The sequence below is a fragment of the Pleurodeles waltl genome, chromosome 4_2, assembly GCF_031143425.1.
Source record: "Pleurodeles waltl isolate 20211129_DDA chromosome 4_2, aPleWal1.hap1.20221129, whole genome shotgun sequence".
NCBI lineage: Eukaryota > Metazoa > Chordata > Amphibia > Caudata > Salamandridae > Pleurodeles > Pleurodeles waltl.
In genome coordinates this window covers 363001699-363022501 of record NC_090443.1, presented here as the reverse complement: position 1 = coordinate 363022501, position 20803 = coordinate 363001699, and the positions used below count along the sequence as shown (strand labels likewise).

At 46.7% G+C, this 20803-nt stretch overlaps 1 protein-coding gene across 1 annotated transcript in view; it reads right to left on the bottom strand.

Moving 5' to 3' along the window:
- The window catches only part of LOC138293867 (guanylyl cyclase C-like), a 695267-nt gene that overhangs the window by 34145 nt on the left and 640319 nt on the right, over positions 1 to 20803 (bottom strand). The window contains exons 25-26 of the mRNA XM_069233168.1: positions 10165 to 10263; positions 681 to 775 (exon numbers count right to left, since the gene is read on the bottom strand). Coding sequence (XP_069089269.1) covers positions 681 to 775; positions 10165 to 10263 — 194 coding nt within the window. The remainder of the gene's footprint in view (positions 1 to 680; positions 776 to 10164; positions 10264 to 20803) is intronic.

Genomic DNA, 20803 nt, shown 5'->3' with positions numbered 1-20803 from the left:
CAGGTGTGTCTCCCTTCTCCCCAAAATGTTAAAGGTTGTTAAAAACTATACAAAGAAAAACTGTAAACAGCCAAGAACAGGCAATATTTGTATGCGTAATCATGGCAATAAAAAATGAATGTATTGAATTATTGTGTATTACTTGCGCTCTTCGTTTTTCAGGTATGTTATCTGCAGGTTTCATTCTCTTATCTCAGGTGTGCCACCTGCAGGTTGGTCTCTCTTTGCTTGGCTGTGTTAATAATAGGTGAAACTCCCTTCTCCCTGGTGTATTACCTATAAGGCGGTACCGCCTCTGACAGTTGTATTACTTGTTGTGATTTTACAATTGTTCTGGTGCACACGCAGTAGTGAGGTATATCTATTCTGAGTTGTTTTCCCTGTAGATAGGCAGAACCACTCTGAGGTTTTACACTTGCATGTAGGAGTATTGCTTATGATTTTCTTTTTTTTACCTACGTGTAGCTCTATCTTCTCTGAGGTGTGCTACCTGTCAATGTTTTTACCATGTCTGTGTGGTGGAGCTTGTAGGTAGGTAAGTCTCCCAATCCTGGTGTACATTTCTTGTAAGTATGTATCCCCTCTTTGTGATGTACCTACCACAAAAAATTATCCCCTCTCTCATGTGTGTCCTACCTATTAGAAACGATATGTTTAAATAAATCTCTGCTCTGTGTTACCTTCAGGTAGGTCTCTCCTCTCAACTCATACTGGAACTGGCATCCTGTCCTCTGTGAGATATCAATTGCTGACTTGCTGACATGAATTCTTAGAGCTGCAAATGAAAGGAAGAGCACCTCACACTTAAAGCAGGGTGATATGCTGCTGTCATTTCAGTCACCCATTAACCCCCCCAACACACACACACTACCACCGCCACCACTGCTCTGCAGCCCACTCAGGCAGTGATATAAAAATAGCCCTTTTGTAATCAGACATAGAAAGATTGATAAAAACTCCAATGGTGGACAAAAGAACCAGACAGGAGTCATGTATCCACAGCGCTAAGACTCTTTTCTGTTAGGCTTCTGTGATTACCCTTTTTTTACCCCCCTGAATCCTGTTAACATACACATGGGGGTTGCCTATAGATGTTGAAATGTGTGCTAAGAGGTTCCCTGTTGCCACACCAAAGTTATGGCATTGAGTGGTGTCCCAGACTCGCACTGGTTCACTACTCTGAGGAAAAATAGGGATAAAACTACTAAACTAGAAGAAACCGTGAGGGAAGTGATTTACTGCAGTAGCAGTGCAAAGGTGACAAAGGCTGGGGAAACAATGGGAGACTCAATGGTGAGGCCAAGGAGGGCCCTGTGAGGTCAATGGAGCAAGCGGTATTGTAGTGACTGGTTGAGCACTCTGATGTGAAATTTCTGAAGGCTAGGGCTACAATGGTGGGGTGAAGGAGGGACGAGCACCAGAGACAGCAAAGATATGTCTTGTGATATTCTCTCTCCCCATGTTTACCTCCACCCCTGAAGTGCAGCAGACGCAGAGGCTACCACAGCCCCCCAACCTTGGTTGAAAGAGCTGGGCATCATTGGTTAGCTTTGATTAGCATAATCAATGACTAACCAGTAATGCTATGTCACTTTTGACACAAATTACATCACAGGAAGCAACAGCACATGAAGGCCCATATTTCTTTTTTAGCGCCGCATTTGCTTCATTTTTTTAATCAAAAGCGGCGCAAACTTACAAAATACAATAGTATTTTGTAATTTGTGCTGCTTTGCGCCAAAAAGCGGCGATTAAAAAAGTATAAATATGGGCCAAAGTTGTCTCCACTGGAAAGGACACCAGCAAAATGTGTAAACAATGTCCAGGACAAGTGCAAAATGGGTAAAACATCAAAACACATCAAAAAGTTACATTGCTGTAAATCAAACTGGATGGATAACCACAACAAAATAAAGATCATTACTGAAGACTTTTCAAGGCTGTAGGCAAAGTATGAATTCTTCCTTAGATAATGTCCTGTTTACTCCGCAGAATCTTTATTAGTCTTCGTCCAACCTGTCCTTGTCACAGTTATTACTCACGGGCTGAACTCACCTCAGGACAAGACATATGCTAGAATATGTGGTGCTTTCATCTAGCTAGCATCCCAGCATTCCTTATGACATGTCACAGCCACCCATAAGGCTGGACAGTCAAGTAATGATGGACGGATCATAATGACTTACAAGGACGAATAAGAGTAAGAGCGATGCAGATTACCAGGGAGTAATCGGGATATTACCCATTTGTTCCTTGTCAATACTAATGAGAAATACCAAAGCCACACCCTACCATTCAGGCTTCCTTAGACCATGCAGAGAAACCACAAATACTGTATCGTCCAGCAAATTTATTAGTAACATGTATGCACAAGACAGTATGGAACTGACCATTCCCATAACAAAAACAAATCTTTTAGCTCTGTTCCATGAAGCAATGGTACACAAAGATATGAGAAGATGCCCAAGTAGCCACACAACAAATCTAAGGTAAGGGACCACCATTTACGAGCACCCCATAAACAGCCAAAACCCTAGTAGACCCACCCTCAATACCCTCAGGAAGAGCAATTTTTGCCAGGTAATACGTCAAACAATGGTGGATGGAATCCAGTGGCTTATCATTAACCCCTCTAGTGCTGCCGTCGGCCAACAGCTGATGAAGAAGGCTGGGGAAACAGCTACCTCCCCAGTTCAGACGCTGTCTGGGATAGGCTTAAGAGGAAACTCTTTTTGTGACGTAAAGTTGTGGGAAATTAACTGTAGTGGAACTATCATAAATATAGTATGTACCTTTCAATTACTGCATGGTTACATATTTCCATGGGCCACTTCTTGACTAGGCAAGCAGCCTTTCACATTGCTCTCTATAGTCTGGAAAAGCTTACAACGTGGTCCTTTTTAGGGCCTGCTTGCTACCTTCATCTTCTGTCAGAACATGGCAGATGTTCTTTTCATCATATGACAAGTGCTTTAACAGTGGACACAACATACACTACATTGTCTCAAAATACCCTGTGTGCAAAATCCTAACGTCCTTAGTAGTTTTGCAAGTGCTCTTTAATGAACTTAGAGCAATCTGCCCCAGCATGTTTACCTTAGTCTGAAAGGTAGATATGCTCACACAGTCCGAGGAATGTAGGCCATGTCCCGAAGGTATTCTTAGACAGCTGAAAATATACTTCCATACACTGGAAGGAGTTGAATTATGCACAGAAAGTATTCCAACACGCATGAAAGACATGTTGTCGCTAGCCTCCGGTGGCTGCCACAAGGAGGCATTAGTAAAGTTTTACTTGGCATGCATGTGGTGTTATTCTGGACTTCGAGGGAGACAGTGACATTTGCACGTAGGAAAAACTAAGTCTAGGTTTCTTTTAATTAGGATGTCCTAAAGCTTGTCGAGGTACTGACCCAAATCATGTTTGACAGTATATGGGTAGACGTTTGCTGGAGGTGTGTTTGTATGCAAGTTGGGTGATGACTGGATGAGTGGTGGTGTGATTGGCAATAGTGGCTCCTCTTTATCGGCTGAGGGGCCATGCCCACCCTTGTTTTCTGGCCCATTTGTTTTTGTTATACCAAGAGTGCGTAATAATATATTATTCACTCCTGGTATAATGAATAATGTCAACCTCCTTGGGTTTGGCAACACTATTTGTCTGATGGCTGGTGCAGGTGCACAAAGGCACCTGCACCAGCCTTCAGGGAGAGATCACCAGAGCTGGAGAAATCCCATCCCTGGCCTTGGGGCCCTGGCACATCTCTGTGCCTCCCCCATTTGTGACATGCTAGGTGTCACAGCTAATAGTAGACATGGGTGCTGCATGATTAAGCCCTGCAGCGTCCTTTGCTACATGTCAATCAGCTTGTCACCCCACCCTCTCCCAACTCTTCACAGTTGGGGAAAGGTGAGGTCAAATAGCAGAGACCAAAACTTCAAATCTGCGACTTTGCAGGTTTGAGGTTTCAGTTTCATGCCCCACCACGAAAGCTGAAAGAAGCAAGATCCCAACAGCAATGTAAGTGAAAAGCTTTGAAGCTTTTAAATGGTGTGTACTGTGCATATGGGTAACTGTGTGTGTGGGTAAGAGTGTGTCTGTGAGATACAGCATGTACACATTGGTGTGTGGGTGTGCCTAAACGAAAGAGAGAGAATCAGTGGAGAGCGTCAGTGTGTGACAATGATTTGCAGGAAGAGTGTGTATGAGTATGAATGAATGATAGTGAGTGAGTGTAACTTTGAGAGGAAGAGTGACACAGTGTTACTGTGAGGGAGAATGACAGCGAGTGTAACTGTGAGGGAGAACAACAGCGAGTGTTACTGTGAGGGAGAATTACAGTGAGTTACTGTGAGGGGGAATGGCAGTGAGTGTAACTGTGAGGGAGAATGACAGTGTTAAAAGGGAGAATGGTATAAGACTTAGTGAGTCACAATCTGAGTGAGTCAGAGAATGAGTGAGTCTGAGAATGAGTGAGACTGAGTCAGAATGAGTGAGACACAAGACAGAGTGAATTGGAATGAGTGGAACTAAGTGGAAACAAATGCGACTGAGTGAGACTAGGAGTGTCATAGTGAGACTGAGTGAATGTGAGTGGGGCTGAGTGAGAATGAATGAGATCGAGTGAAACAGGGTAGGGTAACTGAGAATAAGTGAGACTAGGAGAGTGAGTAAGAGTGAGAATGAGACATAGTAATACGGAGTGAGTCAGAGAGAGACTGAGTTAATCCCCCTCCAACCCACTGAGAAGTCAGGCCTGCTCACTGGAATTCGAGCCAAAGATTACACCCCACCACTTTTCTAGGTCACCAGCTGCCACTGGGATTAATGGTTGCAGGTTCGACGTTTCAGTTTCATGCCCCACTACGAAAGCTGAAAGAAGCAAGATCCCAATAGCAACGTAAGTGAAAAGCTTTGAAGCTTTTAAATGGTGTGTGCTGTGCATATGGGTAACTGTGCGTGTTTGTGGGTAAAAGTGTGTCTGTGAGATACAGCATGTACACATTGGTGTGTGGTTGTGCTTAAATGAAAGAGAGAGAATCAGTGGAGAGAGTCAGTGTGTGACAATGAGTGGCAGGAAGATTGTGTATGAGTATGAATGAATGATAGTGAGTGAGTGTAACTTTGAGAGGAAGAGTGACACAGTGTTCCTGTGAGGGAGAATGACAGCGAGTGTAACTGTGAGGGAGAACAACAGCGAGTGTTACTGTGAGGGAGACTTACAGTGAGTTACTGTGAGGGGGAATGGCAGTGAGTGTAACTGTGAGGGAGAATGACAGTGTTGTAAGGGAGAATGGTGTAAGACTTAGTGAGTCACAATCTGAATGAGTCAGAGAATGAGTGAGTCTGAGAATGACTGAGACTGAGTCAGAATGAGTGAGACACAAGACAGAGTGATTTGGAATGAGTGGGACTTAGTGGAAACAAGTGCGACTGAGTGCGACTAGGAGTGTCATAGTGAGACTGAGTGAATGTGAGCGGGGTGAGTGAGAATGAATGAGATCGAGTGAAACAGGGTTAGGCTAACTGAGAATAAGTGAGACTAAGAGAGTGAGTCAGAGTGAGAATGAGACAGAGTAATACTGAGTGAGTCAGAGAGAGACTGAGTAAATGCTCCCCAACCCACTGAGAAGTCAGGCTTGCTCACTGAAATTCGAGCCAAAGATTACACCCCACCACTCTTCTAGGTCACCAGCTGCCATTTGGATTAATGGTTCAGTCCTGTGGTGTGTGAATGTGATGGGCCCTTGTATGGTGGTGGTATGTTGATGTGAGTGTTGTGCTGGGCTTGTAGACTGCGGTATGAATGACATTTATGTGTGGTGCTTGAAAGATGTGTGAATGTACTGTAAAGTGGTTGGTACCTTGATGAGGCTTTATAGTACAATTCTGACAGGTATGGGTTCAATAATCTGATGTTAGTATTTTCTCTTTGACCTTGGCACTACTGGAGGTGCTAAAAGCAACTGTACTGGAGCAGTAGATGGCCCGAAGGAATAATAACAAATCTAGACATTCCCCCAGCTTCCAGAACTTTCTGTCAGAAATATGATGCAAATGTGTGTTTTAAGCCAAAGTTTGAGGTTTACAACGCTTTGTAACTAAGAAAAGGTTGCGGGATGCCAACAAATCACACCACCATGGACTCCCCTGGGTGTCAAGCTTTCAGAAATCTTTGCCTTTGGTAAGTTTCACTGAGTGGCAGCAGAGCCCGGGCCAAAATTCTGCAGCTGTCTACATTGCAAAACTGGGTTGTAGATTTGTCAATACCTCCATGTCGTATTTTGGGGTGTTTTGGCGCCATGTTCAACCCCACAAGTGGGGTACCATTTTTAATCAGACAAAGTGTGGAAATGCTGACTGGTAGGAATTTTGTGGATCCCCACAGCTTCTGGAACATCTCTCCCAGAAATCAAACAAAAATGTGTGTGTTTAGCCAAAGCTTGAGGTTTGAAAACACTTATGAGTAGGAAAACATATTGGGATCTACAAGAATCACACCACCATGCACCTCCAGGTGTCTAGTTTTCAGAAATGACTGAATCTGGTAAGTTTCTCTGGGTAGCAGGTGGGATAGGTCCCAATTCTTTACCTACCTAAATTGTACAAAAAACATTGCTTTTGCTGGGTGAAATGTTATGTCTCCAGGCCAGGTGGCATTTTTGGGGTGTTTTCTGTTGCTGTCGCTAGGGCCAACCGCAAATGTGGAGTACCATTTTCATTGGGAGATATGCGGGGACATAGAATAGTGGAATATTTGTTGTTATTTGTTACCAATTGGATTTCTCAGCCTTTAAGGCTTCCAAATGTAAGCCAGTGTGAAAGAAAAAACATTTTTTTTTAAATACCCTCTGAATCACGATAGTATGGGTAACCCCAAATACAGAGCTGTACAATTAACCACTGTTTCTATTCTCATCTTGTGCACATTTCAGAAATACATAGGTTTCCTTCACAGCCATTTTTCATTCATTAGATTTTACTATATGAATTGCTGCATAGTCAGATCACAATGAAAAATAATTAGAAACTGCAGCTCAGTTGTTGGTTCTGAGTATTGTGTTTTTTTGAAAAACCTACAATCCCTATATACCTTTGGAACCAGAAGGTTCTGAAAGACTTATATACTGGTTTTGTAAATCGCAACAGTGACAAAAATTACAGTTGAAAATGTTGGCACTAATTGCTATTTTTTCTACTTAGTCTCAATATGTGTTTCAGTTTAATGATTAGTTTTTGTTGGGGAACCGTTCAGGAATCTATACAAATGATGCCTTATTGAATTCAGAACTTTCATCCACGGGCTTCACACCTTCTTCTACCACAAAGTGCAAGTAGGTTGGGAACACAAAAATTAGAAAAAATGGACTACCTCTTAGAACACTGCAAAAACTGTGGTCAAAAAGTGCTTTTTCAGTTCGACTTTGCTTGCTCCTGAAAAATGGCAAGATTGGTATCCTAGCACAGTAAGCTTTTCGTTTATGTCATTTTTAGAAAAAACATGCACTTTCTTGCACATCACTTTTTCCCTTTCTTCCCAAGAAAAAATAACTTTATTTTTACAAGCCATTGGTATGTTTAGTATCCCCAGGACATTCAGAAAAAGTGATACAAAGCTGGTCTGGATACCTTTTGTAAAAACAGATTTATAAAGGCCAAAGTTAGAAGTGCCCCAAACATCAATAAAGAGCTCAACATTGGGGGTGGAAAAAGCCTCAGTAGTAAGGAGATTAAGGAAGGTAAGAAACAGGTGTTCAGAAATGACAAAAGGTTGAGAACGAACCAGATAGATTAAGAGAGCACTCTGGACATCTAGAGAATGCAACGGATACTCTTCCAGAGAAGAAGGGACAAAAACAAGCAAAGCTGTCTCCTAAGTTCTATGAGTGATAGTACTGATCTTCGGAAAAAACTCCTGGTCATGCCTAAGCACCATAAAATTGTTAAGAATACTGAAAAATGGAGGGCTGAACAGCAGAGTCCTGAACTCATCAATATTATGAGCTGAGGTAGTTGCAACCAAAATGCCACAGTCAGGTTTAAAAAATTAAGATCTCCTGATTCAAAAGTCTCAAAAGGAGCAGTCTGTACAACCTGCAGCCCCAAAGTTGAATGACAAACTTGAATGAGCACTCTTACCACAGGATGAGATAAAGCAAAACTCTTCAATAGGTGAGAAGAAAGAAGTTCACCCTCACCAAGACTGCACCAGGTATCACGGAATGCCTCAACTGCTGCACATTGAGCAAAGGAGTGGACACAGAAAGGTTCATATCAAACCCTTCCCAAACAACTGTAAGTGAGAAGGGAACTCACTACTGAAGAAAAAGAATAAACTGTTAATCAATGCTGAAAAACACCCCTATAGTTGTAGCAAGAGCAAGGTGCTTTGGAAACCGCTGTTTTCTCAATCATCCCCTGATTCTCTCAATCATCTAATCAAGAGGCAGGGTCTCTCCATCTCAAGGAAATAACAGGATGGTCAGACCACTCAGTGCCTCCTTTATAGAAAGAACATGCAGCAGTTGATTGCCCAAATAAGACAACAGGGGCTAACTCTGTTGATGAAGACAAGCCATAGCGAGTACCACCACTTTGGTAAACATGTGTGAGGCAGATCAGAGTACAAAAGGGCAAGTCCCATGAATACCGTAGACCCTGTAGGAATTTCTAATGATGTTCTGCTAATCAACCATTACCGTGACCATCCATGAAATCAAAGGTCACCATGTTCGTTCCCTTTGACATCAGATAAGTAATCTGTTGCAGGGTCTCCATTTTAAAAGGAGCTTTCTGAATGTAACAGTTGACTTCCTTCAGCTCGATGATCAACTGAAAACTTACAGCCGCCTTGCACATCAATAAATCAGCTTCCTCTCCTATTACTGGTTGACTTTAAACTTCTCTTTGAACATGTATAGTGCTGTGCTGCCTCAGGGCTATATTGGCACTGTAGAAATACCATCTACATACATACACACATGCATACATTGGAGTAGGCCCCTGTCACATGCTCTGAAGGCACAGAGATCGACGCAGGGCCAGCAGAAATCTCTTAATAGTTTCAGTGGTATTTCAACCATGGTGGCAGAAGAAAGACCTCCACCACTCTGATGAGGTGTGCCATCCGCCAAAGTCTAAGTCAGGCCCTAAGTCTGTGACTCAATATGTGCTTTCAGTAATTGGTTAGTAATAGGCTGGTTCTGTAGAATAAGTACTACCAGTAAAAGAGGGGCCTTACTCAATGTGGATTTCAGGTGCAGCAAGTGCTGCTGCCAAGTGAGAGATTCCAGAGGCACAAGGTGCAGCTCAACTAGCACAATCAGGTAACATAAATATGCTGCACTCCAATAGATGCTGTCGCTACACTAGGGTGTTGTGGACTGTGTTTCCATTAACATCAAGTGGCTCCTGCTCAGTCAATGATTATAGAACATCACGCTCCTTCCTGAAACATTACGGTGCTGCTCTGTGGGTTCTTATAGAAATACTAAGGTGGGACTCAATGGGTGCTCACAAAAATGTTTGTGTGCACAGTTCAATGGTTCTACTAGAAGCATTACTGTGCTCCTCAATTAGTTGTTTCAGAAACATAAGGGTGCTCCTCAGTGTATGCATAGCGCAGTCTGTGTTTCCAGATCTATTAAGAGGCTGTCATCAATATCCCTGGGCTGCTGCTAGCACCTTGAGTTATTAGTTGTGCTCTGAAAGAAAACTCTTGAGAGGAGCAGTGGGCATTAGTTGAAAGGTGTTTGTAGTTCTGTGAAAAAATTGCTGAATCTTTAAGTAAATGAGATTGTCCATGGCACCAGCGGTAGTGCAAGTCCAAGCAAAGGAAAGGGAAGGTGCTATAGTTTGGCTACAAGTGGTACTAAGACTGACATCCTTGGCATTCAGTCTAAATATTTTTACATTAAAAAAACTAAAAACTACTGAAAGGGTTGGCTAGCTTTTGACCTATACCAACTACTCAATGAATTCTAATAAGTACATTGTCAGGTTTACTGAAAGTATGAATGCCAACAAGTAAAATAATGGGACCACTATATTGATACCATCTTCCCTTTCTTGGCATCCTACTCTACCTTAACTACAATCAGTGTCAGGTAAGCCATTACAGTGCAGGCCTAGTAGACCTGTTAAAGAGAAAGCTATATTCTTACGCATGCCGGTTGATTCCATCCGTGAGGCAGTATTTACGGTATCACCAAATAAACAGTAACGGGGCATCTTAATCCCAACTACGCCAGCAGCACATGGTCCTGGTGAAGAAAAAGAGAATCAGAGTTTGTTAAGTTATTCAAAGAGGAGAAAGCACTAAAATCACTTTCAGTTATTAAGACTCTCCTAGGACACCCGACAAAGAATGAGTAAAGACCAAATTAACTCATAGTTTTATGGCAATCTAGGGGCAATCAGAGCACCATCCAGGCAGCCTGCTATCACACCACTTCCCACCAGAAGCCTTTAGATGATCAATTAGAGGAGTGTTGGTTTGATTTTTCTGAGGATCACACAAGCTGTACCTTCACTAGGCAACAGCTCTTAGTTACTAGCAGCTGATCATTAACCCATTCTGTGCGGTGGACGGCTTGGGGCCATCCTCAGCCATGGTAGTTGTGTGTGGAGGACAGCTGCAGGCCGTCCGAGCATTTATTCACTATGGAGGAAAGTTCCGGTGCTCTCCCTGTGGGCCCCATCGCCACATACCTTCACCAAGGATATCAGCAGAAGTGCTTCTGTTGCCACCTCTGACCCCTCCCCTGGGGATCTGATGACATCAGCACACACAAGAGGAAGGCACATTTTTTCTCTGGGGAGGGATCGGGGAGGGGAGAGGGGCACATGGGAAAAGTAAAGAGTTTTTTCCTTTTTCCCAGTACTCTCTGCAGTGCATTCATGCTACGGGATTGTGGGTGGGGCCGCGATCATGCAGCAGGAATGAACCCACTAGGCACCAGGGATTTTATTTTCTAGTAGAGAGCGGCCCCTTGGGCAATATTTTGCCTGTTTTCTTGCCAGCCTGGGATGCAGATCAGCCATATTTTTAGGTCGATCTGCCCCCAAGGAAGCAGAAAACCACTAGACATGAGGAATATAATTATTTTAGATGTCAGGGAGCAGCTCCTTGGGGAAGGGTCACCCCCCTTATTGGGGCATTATTTTGGCTGATCCAGGGGAATACAGGGTGATATGCCTTTTGTGGATCCTATACAGTTTTCCTACCCAGCATGCCCAATAAACCTCACAATTTGACTACACTCACAGATTTTTCTTGCATATCTGTGATGTATTCATTCTGATGGATACAACTACCTGTGGATTCCTCACCTTATGATTCCTTACCTTATGAATTCACCCATGCACCAGCATCCGAGCCAGCATCCAATGGAAAATCTTCTTCCCAGCTCTCCACGTCGACGAGGACGTCACAATTGCCCGGCTCCACGCGACTCCATCTGACATCACCGTGCCAATAAGAGGTCCTCACCGGCGAGCTGACGTCAGTTCCCTTTTTTCCGTGCCTTCGACGCTAACAGTTTTCCCCTAGCTCTCGCTACTGTTGGAGGTGTTCCATCTTGCTGCTAGTTTCTATCCGGTTTCTAGTTACAATGTCTCCTCCTAGGAAGTCGGGATTCAAGCCATGTCGAGAGTGCGGGGTCGCATGCTGGTTACTGACCCTTCTGATGATTGCCTTTGGGGTCTGAGCTCTGAGCACAACGTCAATGAGTGTGTTTCCTGCCAAAGCATGAATCCTAAGGCTCCAAACTCTTTTTGGCCATGGCGAAGCAGGGGCATAAGAGTCATTGTAGATCATCTTCCCATACTTGTTCGAAGATACATAAGAAACGGCGTTGTCACGACTCTCGGCGTCGTTCGGCTCGGAGATGGTCAAGATCAAGGTCTCCATCTCGACGGCGCCGTGCGACTTGGGAGGTGAGTCCGACGGTGATTCCACAACCTCAGAGCCCTGAGGCTTCTCTGGCGCTGTCAGTCTTTGAGGTAGTGGCACCTCCGGACAGTCCTCGATTTTGGTCTGCTGCTCACGATTCCGATGTTCAGCAAGCACAGGTGCAACATGGAGATCAGCGGTATCCTGCCTTCCCGGCTCCGGGTGCGGATCCGGTGGCCTTTTTAAATGCCATGTTCTCGAAGTTCAATGCTATGGCCCCTGCTAGTGCACTGGCTGGTCCCACGGGTCCGTTGGCGTTTTCGTTGGGCTCCCCTGCTCCATACAAGGCAGCACCATTTATGCCATTTTATCCGGCTGAGGGTGCCGGACCGGCGCCGATTTCGTCGCCTCAAGGCCCTGTGGTTCCCATGATGTCGCCTTCCAGACCTATGGCGCCGATTTCATCGCCCCGTCAGTCGATGCCGATGGTGGAGCTGCAAGTGTCCTTGGCGCTGTTGGGATCCGCTCCTGCGCCAGATCCGAGTGATGGATTCAACTGAAGTTAACCTTCCTCTCCTGTTCCGCGTCTTCAAGTGTTGAAGACAGTGTCATCGATGTCGGCCAATTCTATGTTGACGCCGAGGTTAGAAGCCAGACTGAGGTCACGTAGAAAGGCCTTGAGACTCTTAGAAGAGGAAGAGTACCAAAGACAGTTGTTGGAGGAGGGGGAGATTGTGGAGCCCGTGGGAGAATATCAAGGGCTGGATTCTGCCAGTGGGCTTGACACTTCCCCGGAATGGGACCTGTCTTCACCGGGGGAGTGCACGGAGGAGGCGGCCTCCTTTCACACGGTGATTAGAAAGGCGGCAAACTTTTTAGATCTTCCATTGCCTGCTGCAGAGGTTAAGACAAACATTTTGATGGAGGTCCTGCACCCTTCTTCAACTTCTGCGGATCCTTTGCTTCCTTTCAATGATGCTCTTATGGAGCCCATATTAGAGCTTTGGAGGAAGCCTGTATTGTCACCTGCTGTTAATAGATCGGTAGCACGAAGGTACAGAGTGGCGCCTGGAGATCCGGGGTTTTTATGGAAACATCCTACCCCAGAGAGTCTGGTTGTTCAGGCCTCTTGCTCTACACGGTCTGCTCCAGGCTCCTTCCCTGTGATTCCATTGGGCAGGGAATCCAAAAGGATGGAGTAATCCGCAAAGAAAACGTTCTCTTCTTGCAGCATGGCTCTCAAGGCTGCGAATTCTACCTGTGTTCTCGGTAGATACGTCCATGCCCTGATGTACTATGCTAGGGCTATGGTTCCTGACCTGCCGCAGGATGTACAGAGACCATTTGGTGAACTTCTTTCTGGTGCTCAGGCTGCGGCAAAACAAATAATCCAGTCTGGTCTGGATTCCACGGACTCTGTAGCCAGGGCAATGGGTATATCTATTGCTATCAGGAGGCACGCTTGGTTGAGGTCCTCTTGGTTTTCTTCTGATGGACAGACTACTTTATTGGATTTTCCCTTTGATGGAGAGAAACTGTTTGGTGATAAAGCACACTCTGCCCTAGATCGCTTTAAAGATAGTCGGGCCACAGCAAAGTCTTTGGGTCTGCAAGCCTCTTCTGCTACCCCTTTCAGGTCCTTTCGGAGGTTCAGGGGGTTTGGGCGTGGAGCCATTTACCGTGGGAGACCCTAGTCCACGGTCCAGCAGCCTACCAGCCTCCAATATCGATCCTTTAGAGGGCGGGGGAGGGTTTGAACAAGAGGGGCCACCCAGCAGCACCCTGCATCATCCTCTTCTTCTGGAGGACAACAGCAAGGGAAGCAGCCCTAGTTTTCTCCTCTTTTTCAACCACACCTCTCCTGTAGGGGGAAGATTACGTCTTTTTCTCCACAAGTGGGAGTTAATTACATCAGACTCATGGGTTTTAAATATTGTGAGAAAAGGATCTGCTCTGCCTTTTCAGGAGTTTCCTCCTCCCATCCCTCCCAGTCCCTCGTTTTGCTCAGAAGGCCATCTCCTGTTGTTGCAGCAGGAGGTTCAGATCCTATTGTCAAAAGGTGTGGTGGAGTTGGTTCCAAAGCAGGAAACGGGTCAGGGTTGTTATTCAAGATACTTCCTGATCCCCAAGAAGGACGGTCTTTTGAGACCAATTCTAGACCTGAGGATTCTAAATTTGTTCCTCAAACAGGAAAAATTCAAGATGCTGACTCTGGCACAGGTACTTCTGGCATTGAACAGAGAGGATTGGATGGTGTCTGTCGACTTGCAGGATGCTTACTTTCATATCCCTATACTCAAGTGCACAGGAAGTATCTCCCGTTTGTGGTGGGGTCGCAACACTACCAGTTTGGGGTCCTTACTTTAGCACCTCGAGTCTTCACGAAGGTGATGGCAGTGGTAGCAGCAAGTCTCAGAAGGAAGGGGGATCAGTGTTCCATTACCTGGACGATTGGTTGATCAAAGCCAAGCTTACAGAGCTTGTGTTGCGTCACTTGCAGATGACAACTCAGTTGTTGTTCAGTCTAGGTTTTACGATAAATGTACCCAAGGCTCACCTGGAGCCCTCTCAATGCCTCCTGTTTATAGGGTCAGTACTGGATGCGACATTGAATCGTGCCTATCTTCCGCCTCAGCAGATTCAGGACATTCAGATGTTGATTCTAATGTTCCAAAATGGAGTGGTTGTTCCAGTCCTCAAGGTCTTACGCCTGCTCGCTTCTTGCATTCTGTTGGTCACTCATGTGCGTTGGCACATGAGGGCTCTCCAATGGTGCCTCCGCAGGCAGTGGTTTCAACACAAAGGAGATCTCAAGGAGTCGATAACAATCTCCAGAGACGCTGGAGCTGAGTTACGATGGTGGGCTGTGGACGGCAAACTTTCTCAAGGAAGGCCGTTTTCACCGCCGCCTTTGGTGGCAACGGTCATGACGGATGCTTCCACTCTAGAGTGGGGAGCTCATCTGAGGGCCTGGAGATCAAGGGTCGTTGGTCTCCAGTGCAACAGACTTTCCATATAAATTTGTTAGAATTGCAGGCAATACGTTTGGCTCTCAAGGCCTTCCTCCCGTCCCTTTGCGGTCAGTCAGTTCAGGTCCTGACGGACAACACTACCGTGATGTGGTATATAAACAAACAGGGAGGAGTAGGGTCGTATCTTCTCTGCAGAGAAGCTCTGCGTCTCTGGTCCTGACTTCAGGACCATCGGATTTGCTTGATAGCAAATCATCTTGCTGGAGTGCTCAACGTTTGTGCGGACACTCTCAGTCGATATTTTTTGGCCGATCACGTGTCACGTCTCCATCCGGATCTTGTCCTGCACATATTTCAGATGTGGGGTTCTCCAGTGATAGATCTGTTTGCCACTCGGGAGAACAAGCACTGCTTTCATTCTGCATCCTCCAGTATCCGGCGCAAGGAGCTTTGGGGGATGCCTTTCAGATCTCTTGGTGCAACCTGTTGCGTTACACATTTCCCACCATACCCTTGATTCCTCAGTTTCTTGGAAGATTCGCCAAGATTGGGCTCTGGTCATTTTAATAGTTCCGGATTGGCCAAGAAGGGTGCGGTACACAGACCTTCTCCAACTCTCGCTGTGCCCTCCGCTCTGTCTCCCTCTCAGGGCAGACCTCCTCTCGCAGTCGCAGGGGCAGGTTCTACACCTCTACCTCCAGAGCCTGCACCTTCATGCCTGATGCCTGGAGATTGAACAGGGCAACCTGAGTTCCTTTTTTCTCCCACCAGATGTAGTGGATGTTATTTTATCGGCCAGGCGACACTCCACTAAGACCGTTTATGCCAGCAGGTGGGCAAAATTCATGGCTTGGTGTGGAGGAAAGCAAAGTAATGCTTTGAAGGCCCACCTTTCTGATATTTTATTATTTGCTTTGGATTTAGCAAAGAAGGGTTGTGCAGTGGCTACAGTTAAGGGTTATTTAGCTGCTCTGTTAGCCTTTCTGTGCCTCCCGGACCAGCCCTCATTGTTTAAATCGCATATTAGGTTTTTGAAGGGTTAAGTTAATAGGTCTCCTCCCACTCCTTTTCATGTACCTCAGTGGGACCTAAATGTTATTTACCCTTTTTATTGGGGTCACCTTTCGAGCCCATGCACTCTTTCCCGTTAAGGTTTCTGGTGCTTAAAACAGTTTTTCTCATTGCTATAACCTCTCGGCTAGGCAGGTTAGTGAGCTTTAAGCTCTTTCTGTTAAACCCCCCTTTACATTGTTTTTCCCAGATAAAGTGGTGTTGAAAACCAGGGCGGCTTTCCTGTCAAAAGTTGTCACTCCTTTTCATATAGGGCAGACCATTACCCTTCCATCTTTCTACCCTCCTCCTCACCCCTCGAAGGAGGAAGAGAGGATCCATTGTTTGGACCCTAAAAGGGCGCTTAGTTTTTATATTGAAAGGACGAAAGACTTTTGCCTGGAGGACCAGCTGTTCGTGGGGTATATTGGACAGAGGAAGGGCAGAGCAGTCCATAAAAGAACAATCTCCAAGTGGGTCATTCTTTGTGTCAGATTTGCCACTCGTTGGCAAAGAAAGTTCCCCCTGAGGGTATTAGAACCCATTCCACCAGGGCTAAGTCCGCTACTTCGGCCCTGGCAAGAGGGGTTCCAGTGGTGGACATTTGCAAGGCAGCAACTTGGGCGTCCCTCCACACCTTCGCAAAGCATTACTGCTTGGACTCAGAGGTTAGGAGGGACGGCCATTTTGTGTGATCTTTATTGCAGGACTTCTTAGTGTAACCAGGCAGGCTCCCACCTCCGAGTGCAGTACTGCTTTGGAACTCTATTCTTAAGGTGAGGAATCCACAGGTAGTTGTATCCATCAGAAGAACAAGTTACTTACCTTCGGTAACGCTTTTTCTGGAGGATACAATAGCTACCTGTGGATTCCTCACAGTCCCACCTGCCTCCCAGTTGCCTGTCTGGTTGCACTAAGATATGTGGTTGTAGAGGTGTATGTATATATTTATATCTTTTCCTGTATATATAAATGTTGGTTTTGATTATATTGCATCATGGTAGTTTTATGTATATATGTAGTAATTGGAGTTATTGTGGGGTCGGTTCTCACCTGTTCGCCTCAAAGGCAAGTGAAAAATGGGTGAAACTGACTTCAGCATGCCGGCGAGGACCTCTTATTGGCATGGTGACGTCAGATGGAGTCGCGTGGAGCCGTGCAATTGTGACATCCTCGTCGACGTGGAGAGCTGGGTAGAAGATTTTCCGTCGGATGCTGGCTCGGATGCTGGTGCATGGGTGAGGAATCACAAGGTGAGGAATCCAAAGGTAGCTATTGTATCCACCAGAAGAAGCGTTACAGAGACAATATGTAACTCCAGATTCCTTACCTTACTATTTTCCCAGACATTCGTCTGGATCCAGAGACTTTTCTCAAGCAGTAGCCCTGCGCGCTGTTGGGTGGCGTCGATCGGCTCTGCATCCGTCATCGTCCGTGCCCAATATGATGTCAGGGGTTCTACACAGGCACCACCCCAGTGCGCTGACATAAATTTCTTTTTACAACTTTTGACACCAGAAGCCTGTAGCCATGAAGAACACTGACCACTGCTGTGTCAAAATTAGGGCCCAGAAAGGGAGCCCCTTTTCCCAGAAATCAGTTCACAGAGCGGGGAGAACGGAGGGTTTGTAAGCAGTCTGCAAGTAGATATTGTCTCTACCAGATTAAGCGTTACCAAAGGTAAGTAACTTGTCCACCTGAGAGAGAGATATCTAGTTGCAGATTCCTTACCTTAGAATAGCTACCGAGCAATACCATCCCCGGAGGTGGGTCTGCGAACTCAGATCATACTAGAAAGTCCTGCAGCACCGAACAAGCTAAGAGCTCATCCATATGGACCTGATTGTCTAGTTAGTAGTGTATGGTAAACGTGTGCATAGATGCCCACATTGCAGCCTGACAGATGTCAAAGACTGTAACTCTGCATGCCAATGCAGTGGTCGCAGCTTTAGCTCTGGTAGAATGAACACGCAAACCCTCAGGGTGTTGCTTCTTAGCCAGTGTGTAGCACATTCTAATACAGAGTACAACCCATCTGGAGATTGTTCTCTTCTGCACTGCACAACATTTCTTTATCCACATAACCAACAAAGAGTTGATCATCCACCTGGAACTCTTTGGTACAATCAAGATAGAATGCACAACGCTCTTTTTGGGTCCAGGTGGTGAAGTATTTTCTCTTCCTTAGAAGGATACAGGGCTGCTTAAAAAGTAGGCAAGGTGATGGATTGGCCTACATGGAAGGGTGTAAGCACTTTTGGCAGAAAGGAAGCCCTACTGTGAAGCATCACTATGTCAGGATAGATGGAAAGGTAGGGCGGCTTAGATGACAATGCCTGCAGCTCATTCACCCTGCTGGCAGATGTAATGGCCAAAAGGAAGGCTGTTTTTAAAGTGAGAAGCCTGAGAGAACAATTGTGGAGAGGCTCAAAAGAAGTGCACATCAGAAATGTCAAAACTAAGGCCCTCATTCTGACCCTGGCGGTCTTTGACCGCCAGGGCGGAGGACCGCGGGAGCACCGCCGACAAGCCGGCGGTGCTTCAATGGGGATTCCGACCGCGGCGGTAAAGCCGCGGTCGGACCGGCACCACTGGCGGGGTCCCGCCAGTGTACCGCGGCCCCATTGAATCCTCCGCGGCGGCGCAGCTTGCTGCACCGCCGCGGGGATTCTGACCCCCCCTACCGCCATCCAGATCCCGGCGGTCGGACCGCCGAGATCCGGATGGCGGTAGGGGGGGGTCGCGGGGCCCCTGGGGGCCCCTGCAGTGCCCATGCCACTGGCATGGGCATTGCAGGGGCCCCCGTAAGAGGGCCCCTACATGTATTTCACTGTCTGCTGCGCAGACAGTGAAATACGCGACGGGTGCAACTGCACCCGTCGCACAGCTTCCACTCCGCCGGCTCGATTCCGAGCCGGCTTCATCGTGGAAGCCTCTTTCCCGCTGGGCTGGCTGGCGGTCTGAAGGAGACCGCCCGCCAGCCCAGCGGGAAAGTCAGAATTACCGCCGCGGTCTTTCGACCGCGGAACGGTAACCTGACGGCGGGACTTTGGCGGGCGGCCTCCGCCGCCCGCCAAGGTCAGAATGAGGGCCTAAATCTATTGGGGCATAATGAATGGAGATGGAGGAAACATATGAGTAAGGCCTTTAAGGAACCTATTTACAATAGGAGACTTAAACAAGAATGGGTTGATCAGGCAACCACAAAAAAGCAGAAATGGCAGACAGATAACCTTTGAGAGTGCCCATAGCAGAGCCCTGCTGGTCCAGTGAAAGAATAAACAATAGGAAATCCGAAAGAGGGGCAGAAAGGGGGTCAACAGACTTGTATGTGCACCATGCCCCAATTGTTTTTGAACGACAGACGTATACGGTTTTGATGGAGGGGTGCCTGGCTGCCAAGATTACATTACAGATTTCGGGCAAAAGGTCAAAAGCAGTTAACTGCAGCTGCTCAATCTCCATGGAAGAAGGCCAAGACTGGACAGGTTCAGGTGGAGGACCCTTCCCTGCAGCTGCAACAAAAGATACTCCTGAAGGGATAGTCTGTTTGGAGGATTGATGGCCATGCTCAGTAGCTTGGGATACCAAACTTTTTGTGCCCAGTCTGGAGCCACAAGGATTACTTGTGCCCATTTGTTCAAGATGTTCTTGAGAACTCTCGGCAGAAGTGGTATGGGTGGAAAGGGGTACAGGAGGCCTGAGTTCCACTCGAGATGAAAAGTATCGCCGAGCGATTACCGCCTTGGAAACTCCAACACGCAATTCTGCTGACATTGCGTGTTCTCTGCAGAGGCAAACAGATCTAACCAAAGCTCTCCCCACTGCTAAAAGAGATCTTGTGCCACCTCCAGATGGAGACGCCATTTGTAAATGACTTAGCATTGTCGGCTGAGTTTGTCCGGTCTGCTGTCCAGAGAGCCCACCAGATGCTGAACCCCATAAAAATGCCCTGATGTTCCAGCCACATCCAGAGGCGCAGAGCCTCCAAACAAAGGGTCCATGGGCCCATCCCATCCAGCGTGTTGCAGTTTCACAATGCTGTGGTGTTGTCTGTGAACACCTGCCCTATCTTTCCCTTGACAGAGGGACAAAATGCTTTCAATGCTAGTCTGATCGCACGGAGCTCCAACAGGTTGATGTGGAGTCCGGACTCTGCTGGAGAACAGAAGGCTCTCATGTCCGTCTTTCCCAGGTGGCTGCCCCAGCCCAGGAGTGACGCATCTGTCACTACTGTCAGATCTGGTTGGCGAAGGGAGAGGGATCTGTCTCTGACCCTATTGAGGTTGGTTAACCACCACTACAGATCTCACCCCGTTCCCTCCGAGATGTGGACAGAGCCCACATATGCCATCTGGCATGTGTCACTAGCATGTTGCAGGAGGCCATGAGGCCCATTAGCCTCAGAGTCATTCTCACCAAAATCCAGGATAGAGGCTGTAACATGGTATCACAGCTTGAATATCCTGGACTCACTGCTTGGGAGGATAAGCCCAAAACTGCACTGTGTCCAGAACAGCTCCGATGGACGGGAGCGTCTGAGAGGGAGTCAGGTGTGACTTCGCCATGTTTTTAGTGAACCTCAGTGAATGCAGGAGGTCCGCTGCAGTCTGGAGGTGGGAGACGACAGCCTGTGGTGAACTCATCTTCAATAACCAGTCATTGAGGTAGGGGAAGACTCAAACCCCTGACCAGCGCAGATCAACGGTGATCAACGCCATCCATAACCTTGGTGAACACTGGAGAGGCGCTTGTAAGGCCAAAGGGGGGCACAATGAACTGAAGTGTTTGTGGCCTACTGTGAACCACAAGCCACATCTGTGGACAGGCAGGACGGGAATATGACAATAAGCGCCCTGCAAGTCCAGCGCTACCACCCAGTCCCCT